The sequence below is a fragment of the Gavia stellata genome, chromosome 6 (genome assembly GCF_030936135.1).
Source record: "Gavia stellata isolate bGavSte3 chromosome 6, bGavSte3.hap2, whole genome shotgun sequence".
In the NCBI taxonomy this organism is placed as follows: Eukaryota; Metazoa; Chordata; class Aves; order Gaviiformes; family Gaviidae; genus Gavia; species Gavia stellata.
In genome coordinates, this window is record NC_082599.1 from 55,592,680 (window position 1) to 55,605,142 (window position 12,463).

General features: G+C 40.1%; 1 protein-coding gene across 1 annotated transcript in view; it reads left to right on the top strand.

The window, feature by feature from the left end:
- Positions 1-137: 137 nt before the first annotated feature.
- LRRFIP2 (LRR binding FLII interacting protein 2) overlaps positions 138-12,463 on the top strand; it is a 57,038-nt gene continuing 44,712 nt past the window's right edge. Inside the window, exons 1-2 of the mRNA XM_059819061.1 lie at positions 138-347; positions 9,939-10,043. Coding sequence (XP_059675044.1) covers positions 9,954-10,043 — 90 coding nt within the window. The 5' untranslated portion in view covers positions 138-347; positions 9,939-9,953. The remainder of the gene's footprint in view (positions 348-9,938; positions 10,044-12,463) is intronic.

Here is a 12,463-nt window from a genome sequence, read left to right on the forward strand (position 1 = left end):
GAGGAGGGCGGCCTGGAGCGGTGCGGCTCGTCTTTGCCTAAAGCTCCGGTCCCCGCGGCCCCTCACGGGGAAGGGGCGGGAGGAGGGGCGAAAGGGTGAAGTGAGGTAGCAGCTGCCTTGCCGCGGCCCCCGGACCGTCCGTACCCGGCGGGCAGCCGCGCTCGCCCTGGGGCGGCTTCTGCCTCTGTTCCATGGGCTCTGGGCGTGGGGAGTGAGGGAAGGAAGGAGCCTGAGGCGATTCCGGGACCCACGGGCCCCTCGCACCCGTGGAAGGGGGGGAGGGGAGAGTGAAACAAACCCCCCTTCCCTCTCAAGGCGTTCCGGTGCTGCGGCAGGCTGGCCCGCAGGTAAGGCTCCCTGGGGCCCGGGCAAGAAGAGGGTGAGGGCCGGGGTGGCGGGAGGAGGGTGTCGTAGGCATACAAACCCGGACGGGGCGGGGAAGCAGGGTGGGAACCCGGTTCTTCGGGTTTAGAGAAGCGGGGAGGGCACGGCGGCTCAGCCGGGACTCCCTCGTCAGGTGGGTGAACAGAAAGGGAAACAATAACGGCGGCAGCCTGGGGCGGTGGTGTGCGGCCCCCTTCTTTGTGGCCGCTGTCAGACCTGGCGCGGGCGGGCGAGGGGAAGCCGGGACCGCCCGAGCCCTTCCGGCGGGCTGCTCCCGCACGCCGGCCTCGACCCCTCGCCCCCGGTTCCGCAGGCCTGCGGGGAGGTGCCGTTCACGCCTCGGTACTGAGTGGAAAGGGCGGAATGAGGGGGAGGAAGAGGAGAGAGAGAGAGAGAGAAAGGGAGATGTCCTGAAATCACAGCTGTGTGTATGTCAGTGCCTTTCTCTCTTGCGCTTCCTCGAAGCACGTTACCACCGCTTCGCTGTTCCCCAGAGCGCTAGGGCGTGCCCCTCCGTAGAGAGTTATGGTAGTGTTCAGGCAGGCTTTTTTAATTTCAGAGCACGTTTATTTATTTATTCTTAGTATGCTCTGCTGCTATAATTGCAAAGAGGCTGTTCTTGATGATAAGAGAGATGGGCACATCCATGAGTTTGGAAGGAGCCCAAAACCAGCTCTGGGCTGTGATCTGTTCCGTGTATTCTAAGTGATTTCCAGTTTGAATCCTAGCATGATACTTTGAAGGGCGGTGTTACGTATTTCACTGATAATAAAAACGTTTTGTAGATGAAGCGGTACTGCATTGAGTTTGTGTGATCTGTTTGGTGACTCCATCATTTTAGAGACACAGACTTTTTTTTTGGCTTGAAATGAGGAAGGTCTAGGATCAGTTTTATCCCTTTAAAGTGTCAATGTTAGCGTCGAACACCTTTGGAAATGTGGGGGGGGGGGTTTGTTACAAATTTCCTGTAAGACTAAATCAACTCTTGCCCGGTGAGTTCTTTAAACATTCATTGTGCCTTGACTGTAACGTGACGTAATTAACTGTTTCTGGGCCCCAATACATTTATCTTCTTAATATACATCTGCTTCCTTAGTTAATGTAATTGCTTAGTGATGATGTAAGGACAGATGAAAGGTGCTCTAGCAGTACAAAAATAATTTGACGTGCATGGTGTGCTTTTTCCATTGTTTTATGTTACTTGGGTTTGGAGATGTTTACCTTGGAGTGTGAAGTCAGTCTTACCTGAACTGAATTTCTGGCTGTAGCTGAGAACTTGTGAATAGAAGACAGTTGTGTGAAATGTGTCAGATTTAAGCTTGTTGCCCTAAACATCAGTACTTCTTGTGAACTGACTCCAAAGGAGCATATTTTTTTCTTTTTGTTGATGACTCTCCTTGTCTTAGAAGATGGCATAGTACTTTAACACATGTGAACTTCTAGGAAGTGCTGTTTAAACTGGACTCCAAGTAGTGGGGATCTGTAGAACATGTTAAGGTCTAGACTTTCATGTAGTGCATAAGTTGTCATATGCGTGTACCCAAAACCCCTAGATTGGTAGAACTTGTCCTGCTTGCTTCAGTAGCTTTTCTTTGTTGTACTGTAATTGTAGCAGTAGTAGAAAAGAGTGTAGGAGTGTATTAAATTGGTAATGGAAAAATATCTTAAATAGTTGCAGCTTGTTACTGAATGTGGGTTGTTACCATGGGGCTGTCTGTTTGTTTCATTAAAAAAAATGGAGCCTCAATATAGTAGCAGTGTTTTGTTTTGTTTTTTTAATGAGTAATGAATCATTCTTTTGCAAAATGGCAGAAAGGATACTCATTTTGAAAAAGCTGACAGTGTAAAAATTATGGTTGTTCCACTTTAGAATAAACACTTATGGAAGATTCTTGTGACTGTTTTTTATTATGCATTCCCATCATTTTTCATGGTGCTCATTATAGTACTGTCATTTCCTCATATTTTAAAATCACATTTCATTTCTTAGTTTGTTCCTGGATCTTCAGCATTTATGGTAGCACTGATTCTAGAAAAGTCCAACTGTGTTACACTGCTTCTCTGAAACCTACATATGCCCCTGAGAGATCCTCTGGTGAATGACCATTATAAGAGCTTTGTAGATGCTTCTTGTCACTGATGTATACCCTGTATGTAATGTTTTATTTTGTGGAGTAATGGTGTCTCCAACTAAGATCTCCGATTGTCAGTTAGCAACTGACTGTTAGAGAACTTCTCCTTCATAAGACAAGTGCCACTGCTTGAAGTTGCATCACTGCATGATGTTGTCTTGGAATTTTGGTAATTTGCAAAGACTGAGGAAGGTCACCAAAGATAGCTCAGTGGGTCTGGAGGTGCCTGGTAGTTCTATAGGGCTGTAGGATACGTTGGTACAGTTACTGTCTTGCATTGCTTTAAATGTATCATCACTAACCAAGCACAGTTATGTTTTATGGCTCCATCAGGCAACACTTTTGCAGACTGCGTAATGGCTTTTTGATTGTCTTAACTGGTGACTTCCTGTTCATCTATAGCTTCATAACACCAACAAACTAAGGAATTTCAACCCCCTCTAAGGAATTGTCATTTTCTGTTACTAAACACCGTGAAGTTATAAGAAGTTGTGTTCTCAGGTTTTAAAATGGCAAATAAACTGCAAATATGCTGCATTAAAGGGGTAGATTGTGCAGTTGTCAGCTTGTATTGGATTGACTGTCAACTATCCAAAGAGTAACTTTTTTCCTGAAGAAGCTGACACGAGCTTGTCTGCTCAGAACAGAAACTTTGTGCCAGCAGTTTCTGAAGTGTGCCATGATTAGAGATGAACAGTTGTTTTTTTTTAAACTGTAATAACTTTGCCTCCGTCATAGTGGTAAGCACTGTAATCTTTTGGCAGACAGTAATTATATGCTTTTCTCAGTCTTTGCTTTTTCCCTTTAATGTTAGGCTCTTTTACACATATTAGCATCTCTTTTTTTGCAATAGCTCTAATTTCAGTTAATCTTTTTCTGAACAAGGTTGTTCTGAATGAAAATTCTAAGTCCTTATAACTATTGCATTAAACCCCTATTTATTTCCTTCTCTCACTCCCCACACACTCCTTTGTTGGGTCATGGTCACCCTATGATCATGTAGCTCCTTTTCTTTCTCAGGTGCTTTTGGGCCCACGGACAGACATGCTAATTCCCAAGAGCGTACCATTGTATAGGGGCATTCTTCAGGGGAAGACTCTTATGTGTTAGTCTTGCATAATTTTAACTCAAGTCATGTATTTTTATTCTATGTCCATTTATTTCTGTGTCTCCTTTAGTTTGCTTTGACAAGGCACTGAAGGTTAAGCAAGTAAGATCTACTTGCAATGTGATTCTTTCTGCTCCTTCTCAAATATGAATGCTACTTCTGCTGTTTTGCAGTAATAATACCTCTGGCTTGTTTGTAGCTTAGTGTTGCTAGAGCTGCAGTTTCATGAGAGAGTTCTTTAAAATTGCTGGCTTGGGTTTTCCACTGTTCTTCTGAGCACGTTAACTTTTAGAATTTTGCTTTAATCGTGGGTATGGTAGCTTCCATACCTTCACTTATCAGCAGTATTCATTTGTTGAAGTAAAGAACAAGTGTTTGGTTAACTTATGAAGTATATTTAGATTCTTTAATTTCAACTCCATCATCATTCCATAGCACTCCTGCTTCTTAGATCTTTCTTTTTAGTTAGGTATTTGAAAAAGCTTTTGCTCTTTTTAGTGTATTTCACAAGTGTATTTAGTATATTTAACATCTGTGGAACTATCAAATCAAAATGAGTCACTACTGTTTGTACATTATCAGCAACCTGTGGTTGTTTTGCTGGTGAGGAATGGGTTTTTTCTCCTGCTTCTTACATTCATCCTCCTTATTTATTAATGTGTTTCTAATACTATTCGTACAAGTAACCTTCATTCAGATTCTTTTTTTTTTTTAGGTTTTTAGAGTGTTTGATTTCAAGAAATTCCAGCCTTCCTCTGTGTTAATGTTATTCTCTCCCACTGGCTTCATTGCCTTTTTGTTCTTATGGAATCAAATAATTTAGCCACTAATTTAAATTGAATCGGCTTATAACTGAAATTGATCACACAGGCTATTACTATGTATTCTATAAGATCTTTGGGGTTTGTTGAGAAAATGCTTAGTGCTGTGCCCTGTTTCTTAAGAGACAGGTAAAATTCTGTAACAAACCTAGGTATTTATGTACTCTAATATTGTGAAATTATGTTCAGATGATATTTTATAATGAACAACTTCCCAGTAGTGCTTATCTGTCTTATCACATGTCAAAGATAACCAATTTCCAGCAGCAGGGACAGTTAGTGCTATTACAGTATTCTGTAGAACCTTCTTTATGGTCCATTCAATTCAGATGTTTAAAGGTCTGTATCAAATAAAAACACTAACTTTGCAAGCAGACAACTGGAAGGGCAAGAAACTTTGCCTGGATATTATGGACAAAAGGTGCAACTCCTAAGGATTAAAAAAATTTACTTCTTTAAAGATATAAACTGCTGTGTTTGTGGCTTTGGACTTAAAACTCAGGGGATGCTGCCATATATTCCAGTATTAATTAGGAAACAGGCTGGTTCTAACAGCCAGTGTTTCTAAAGCACGTCTGCTCTTTTCTGTTGTTGGATCAAATATATAGAGATTGTTTCTACACAGGTGAACTTTAATTATCTTGTGGTCTTACTCGAAAGAGAAAAGAAGAGTGTCAGTCTGTTTATTTATAGCCTGTTCACACTAGTATCTGAATGCCTTGCATGTATGTGATGCCAAATACACTGGCGTAGACCCAGGCATCAGAACAGGTGGTGCCATTGAAGGTGGTGAGTGTTAGGGCCTTAAATTGTAGTGTAGCTTCTGTTTTTATGTAAGACGGGTCACACGTTTTTTTTCTAGGAAGTGAAAAAGAAACAAAGAGAACCTTTAGTCAGAAGGTATAGGAAGAAGAGTAAACAGCAAAAACTTGGGGAAGAGATAAAATTTACATAGGCCTGAAGTGAAGACAAATGAGAGAGTGAACTTGAGGGATTTCCTCACAGGCCGCCTGGTTTGTCTGGGGACTTCAGATACTACTTTTTTTTTTTAGAATGAAATACAACAGGATGTCATTTCATCAGTTGTGTAATACAATGTGTAACCCAGCCTACAGTAAGAAATAAATGTGTAATAGATGTGACTCAGGAATTCTGAACTGTAAATGCAGCAGATTATAATGTACTTGCCTTTTATTATCTTTCATAGTTTAGGAAGGCCAATGTAACAAACTTTTTTGTGTGGTTGTGTTTTATTTTGGGGTTCTCTTTAGTTATTTTCTGTGAAAATTCTAATGTTATAGCATATATTAAATTCTTTATAACATGCAGCAAAATAACTTTCCCATAATTACCAAGTTATGGAAGTGAAGCACCTGAGAAGTATTTCTGCATGCATGTGAAATATTTGGCACCTTGCATTTTTCTGGGAAGTAACATTGTGACACATTTAGTATTAGACTAATTAGTCTATTAGCAATAGGACTAGATCTCTTTAGTACTGAGTTGTATAACAAGACATGAAATACTGACATACATCAGCTCAATTACAAGTTACATGGAATGGAAGAAATTGTGACAAAACCCTTGAAAGAATAGTAAAACATCTTATTAAAGAAAGCTTATATTGAGGTTTAGTTTCAAAGCTGGCAGCAATAATAACTATAGAATCATATAATCTTTTATTTTGGAAGGAACCTCTGGAGGTCACCCCTTGCCCAAAGTGTGGTCAATTAGAGCAGGTTTTTCAGACCCTCGTCCAGTCAAGTTTTGAGTAACTTCAGGTCTTGACATTTCACAGCCTCTCTAGGCCAACGTTTAACTACCCTCTGTTCTTCAACTCCAGGGTCCTGTATTTGCACATGATTCCTGTTGGACATGTGGGCGCTCTAGATTTGCGTGCGCCTGTGTTGTTTCCTGCAATGCCCTAACACACGTGCCAGTGAGAGTGCACCTCACAAGCTCGCATTCATGCACCAAAGGTGTGGGCTCTCCTTCCTTGCTGCACCCTGTACTGACCACCTGCTAGCTGGAGTACAAGACCTTGCGTCCTCCAGGAGGGATGCTGTGCTGTCTAGCCTGGACAGATACCATGATCCAGTCAGGGGGGTGACTTCTGGCAGCGTCAAACCAGGTTTTGTCTCATGCTGTTTCCTGTCCAAGGTCTCTCCCACTGGTACAGACTTTCATATTTTTTATACCTCTTTTCAAGAGGACTCCTTCATTTCAAACATTTCTTTCTAATTTCCTAGTTACCATTTAATCTAACTGATGATCCTCTTGTTCTTCAACATGAACAGTTTTGGGCAAATATCCTGTCAGACAATTTTGCATATTTGATTCACACACACAAAAATTCCTATCTTCGCATTTGTTATTATGCAGACCATTTTGCCAAGGGTGGGCCTTGCAAGCACCCCTCACTATGTCCCCTGTATCACTAAGCAATGACCCTACAGTTTTCTTAGTCTTTCTTTTGTTCCCGATGTTCTTACAGTAGCCTTTCTCTTTCTCCTTATCAGCCTTTGCTAGTTTTGAGTTCAGCTGAGCTTTGGCTTTCCTAACTCCTCCTTGTATGCAAAGGCAACATCTCTGCATATCTTCCAGCTAATATGTCCCTGCTTCCTTTTTTGGGTTTGGGCTTAGTCAGGAGTTGTGTGCTCATCCTAGGTGAGAAGTGTGGCAGATGGCCCGCAGGGATGCCACGCTTGCCTTCCTCCACAGTGACTTTGGCATAATTATGCTACAGCAAGACTAAGATGAAGTGCTTTTCGTTCATTTAAAGCATCAGCATCTAATTTTTTTAAATTCACTACTCTATGTATATACATGAGTACTTATTGTCAGTCTAACATAGCTATATTAAAAATAGCTGCATAACCTATTGCATTCAATTCCCCAAATCAATCTGCCAGCTAAGAGAATCTCACTGAATTAACAAACCAAAGTTAGTTGTCTGTTAGAAGCGGTATGTTGTTTAAAGGATGTCCACAATGCAGTTCAGGTCTATGGTATGTGCACTTATTCTGCAGGTTTTAATTATGTGGTCAATATTTAGTTAAGAAATACAACCCTTAATGTACAAATTAAAAGAATTTCATTTCATGCTTAGTGACCTTTTTTAGTAGATAGGTTTGAGTTCTGTTGCTTACATGAACTGATCTATTGTAATAGCAGAATTTCTTGATTTTTCTTTTTTCTGGCTAACATATAACCTTGTGAAAATCTTCTGTAGTAGGGCAGTATTTTATGTGTTGATGCAACTTCTACTTTGGGCCCTATCTGCTTTTTGTATTTGAAATCAGCCAATATGAATTACTGAAAAAAGATACAGATTTTTGGAGACATTTCTTCCTAATGTGGGCAGCAGCCTGCAGATCTGAGCTCAAACCTTTGCCACGGAGATTTCCGAGCTGCTTTCTGTGTGTATATGTCTAAATTAATCTGTGTATAAAACATGTTTGCTTGCTTCTTTTTAAGACTAAAAAGACATACTCTTACCAGATGGTATAACAGTGACAGTACTTGCCCCAGGCCTTATCTCAGAGTCTCCCTTCACCCTGAGTTTGAGCTCTGCTGTCCTACTTCCAATACCCATCCCAACCTCTCATAATAGTGAGGCTGGAATCTTGTATTTCTTCCTAAAAGTGTGCTGCTACCTAACACCAGAATTAGAGCCAAAACAAACAGCAACAAAAAATGATGTTGTGGGGGAGTAACAAACTGAACCATGAGCCACAGGCAGATGGTAAAAACACTCCCTGGCAGGTGAGTCCTGTGTGTTGGTCCAAAAGCCTGTATTTTATCCAAACACTCTGCACTGCAAAATTAATGAGCAGCCTGGAGAGGAAAGGATGGAATCCAGGAGTGTACTTACGTCCACTCTTCCTCCTCAGCAGTGTGTTCATTACTGGACGATAGAACTGCATCTTCTCTGGCCCCTTCAGATACTGTGGTTTTATTCCTCTACTACTCATCTGCAAACACTGCAAGCTCTCCTTTAAGGTTTTTACACAATGGAGTTGTTGTGCACCTGCAGTATTGAGTATGTTTAGTTTTGGTCTCAGAATAGCAACTGGAAATGAATAAGATTATTGTATAATTGTTGTATCTGCCCTATGCAGGAGCTTTTAAGAAGGGGGAACATCTAGTTTCAAGTCTTTGTTGTTTCTCTCATTGGCAAATATTCTACTTCCCTTGTCTAAGCACACAAAGAATAGTAAAATACCTGCAGAATTTGAAGCAGAATAAAAGACTGCCTGCCTGCTAGGAAGAGAGGACTAGCAGCATAAAGTTGGGGGCAGGGGGAGGGAAGAAGTGTAGAAGCTAAAATAAAAGAAGAGCTGTGATGCTACTTGATATTTTTGAGTACCAGAAAGTACCCCAATATATTTTGGCTTTGTGATTGCTGTATAAAAATAAAGTAAAAACTGTGCTTGCACAAAAATACCCCTGTCACATTCTCCCCACCCCCACGATTAAACTGTAAGGAATCCTTGGGTGTTTGCTGGTTAGACCCAGTATGAAAGGTAGTTCTTCCACCAGGTCAGTTTCAAAAGGATAGCCAATAGTAGTTCCCTTCTGTTTGCATGAAGAAAATTTTGTTCTAAATAAGGTGTTTTCCCAAGCCCTGTGTAGGACACTTATCTCGTTTATATCAAATAGCTGGACAACTAGTAAATTCTGATAAGGCACTTGGAAGGACCTGGATGTCTGGAAGTAGCGTTTCTTTAGGGTATTCTTGCAATTGATAACAGAGGTTTCTGGAAGACTAAGAGGGTACTTCATGTGTTATTCTGAGTATACGATGCTAGTATGTTTCTCTCCTCATTTCCCAAATAAGGGATCTCGTTAGGCAAAAGAATGTTTGTTTGTCTAGAAGTGACTTTACTTTTACTATAGTAAAACTTCTCCTTTACTAGAAGACTGCAGTTCTCATTCAGTTGCAGCTGAATGGGAACAGCTGCATTAAAATGTAAATAAGCCCCATCTATGTGTTTGGATGCTTTGAAAAGTTTGTCTGCTGAATCTGTCTTTTCTGCTTTGGAGAGAGCTCTAATGATTGTGTAAGTTTAATTCTTGAACCCCTTGTTGCCTATAGGTTTTCTTCAAGTCCATGCAATTAAACGAATGCTTATTTTCAGGAGTTGTGAAAAGTGACAGCGTACATAAGTATCGTCATTGGGCTAGGAGTGGTTGACAGTTGTGCATAACTTTGAGGCTGTAGGTAAACTGATGGGTTTTGTTCAGTAGAAAAATGCTGTGTGTGCACCTTTTAGGATGCAGTGGTGTTCTATGAAGCTGCCACGAGATTTTGTGATAAAGTTTTCCCAGAAATACAACTGCTGGATAACTTTGTGCCAATAGCATGCACATTTCTTGAGTATTATATAGCTGAAGAATTGGAAAATTTACTGCACTTTGGGGTGTGGATTATTTCTTTTTAATTCCAGATCTGAAAACTGAGCTTTTTCCTGTCTGTTTTTGCAAATACAGAACCAGAGAATAAAAATGGGAACTCCTGGATCAGGACGGAAGAGAACTCCAGTGAAAGACAGGTTTTCTGCAGAAGATGAAGCTCTGAGTAACATTGCCAGAGAGGTTTGTTAATTTCAAATTGTCTTAAATTCAGAAATAGGGGTGAAAGCAATCTCATTATCCAGAAAAAGTTAAATTTTTAAGCTGTGCATTAAAAAGTGTAATTAGCCAAAAATATGATGATTGATACAAACTAAGAGTATTTTTGATCAAAAAATCACGTTTACTGAAGTGTTGTCACAGTGATACATCAATTGTATGATTAATGTAACTTCACAGGATCACACATTTATCCTATTGCAGTGTGTAGTATTCTTAAGATGGTAAGTATACTGTATTAGAGTTGAATGAGCGCTAGTCATTATTAAAAGGGTATTTGTAATATATTCTATTTCAAATGTGAAAAGTCATATTTGTGTCAAAATAAGCCTAATATGTACATTACACCAGGATTTAACAGAGTCACCACCTGAAAAAAGAGATCTGGAGGTAACCAGCTAAAAATGCAATTAACAAGAAGTTGATACAAAGGGGAATTTTGTATACAAAGGGGAATTTTGTCCCACCGGATATAGGAAGGAGGCAGCTGGAATTTAGTCTTACAGGCGTCTATTTGGATTTGAGTCTTTCTGGGAGGAAACGCTGTGACTTGGAAACAACAGCTTTAGTACTGTTCGTATACAAGTGAATACAGAAACTTTGAGCTACGCTATCTACAAAGCTGCTCATCCTAGTTGACATAAATGAGTGCAAAATGCAGATTCTAATTGGCCTTATAATGTAAACTGTTGTCTATATATGTGTCTGTATAGTATATAAACATATATGTGTATGTAAGACAAAAAAAGTAGGTGATAGGTCCTTGAAAACACAGGTTCTGTATGCATTTTCAAATGTAGCCATCATAGACTGTAGGCACAGGAAATGCTCTGTCAGCAAAAAAATAATTTTCATTTAGTTGGTAACATGCTGGAAAGCTATGTTCACACCAGATCTAATGAAAGTTCTTGCCCTACCAGATATGTTCTGTGTGAGCCTTTGGGTCACGTACGGCCTCACTCATCAAGTTCCATCTCCCATTTTTGGGGAAAACAGTTAACAAAGGAGAAGGAATCTGGCTTTAAATTTCTTTAGAGTGTTCTCTGCGTGGTTCTAGTACAGTAACATCAGCTTGCAGCTTAGCCTAGGAAAAAAGGTCTCAATAGCAAGGTGTCATAAGTATTATCTTGCTTAAAATTACTATGGGGCTTCGTTCTCTTACATTGCTAACCCCCTCAATTAAAATCTGAGCATGAGCATAAAATAAACAAAAATTAAGGGGTTTTTCCCCCCTTACTGCTAAATTAAACTAATATGAGGTCCCACAGCTAGAGGTCTGTGTAGGACAAGCTGTTCCTTAGGTCCTATGTCAGGCAACAGCTGTTGTCATTGAACTGGTATTAGCCATAGTATTAGCCAACTTAATCTAAAGGAAACTTTTACTTTAAGGAACAGAATGCATTTCTTAGGATATAACAGCAGAGGCCAGTTAATAAAACTAAGTTTTGTCTTTAAATAACAACTGATTTTACTGTGCCGTACATATGCCGTATCATTTGAGGCTAGGGGAAAGTTTTCAGTTACCATGCTGATATAGGGCATGCCAATTCTCGGTGCCCGAATATATAGTGTAGATGTACTTTACTGTTCTGAGGCCATTATCTCAGCCACATGGCTTGCTTATCTTTTTATTGTCAAAGGGTGTTTTGTTCTTCAACTTCCTCTTCTGAAATTACCTTTTTAGCAGATGTTACTTTCAACAGTTGAATTGAGTCCTGTAATCCAGAAGTCAGATGTCTTGTGAGGAAAATGTTCCTAAAATGTGTTCTAGGTATCAAGAGATGGTAAACAGAATATGCTGAAACAAAAGGCTGGCACTCAGGATGATTTGCACTGCAAAACTGCATGGAAGTGCTCTGGGATTCAGAGCAGTCACAAAATGGCACTAGGTCTTATCAGAGTTTGTAATACTAACAAAGACTTCTAGTGCAGTGTATGAAGTTTCAGGTTTTTTCCTCCAAAAATTCAGATTTCAGACAGCACTAATCTTATTCTTTCTTACCATTTTGACAAAATTGAGATTACCTTGTTCTATGGGATGTGTCAAAAATGTGATACCTTCCTTTTGGTACCAACAAACATCTGCTTTCTAGGAAATTTTGTGTAAATAATTCTTCGGTATTGGTCCAATTAAATTAATTTCTATATAGTCATTCTTCTGCACTGTTTGAATCTGATGTGTTGTCTTATATGAAAATACTTAATGGAAGACAAGGGCACTATCACAGGAACTGAGGGGCTTCATCAAACTACCTCCTTGTGAGATTTCTTTCATTTTTTTCCATCGTTCTTCTGCATCAGAAAACTTTCCCTCTGTTGGTTGTGTCTCCTCCCCTTCACTTCCTACAGCACTAGCACTGTTATGTAGAGAGTTCTTTCACATC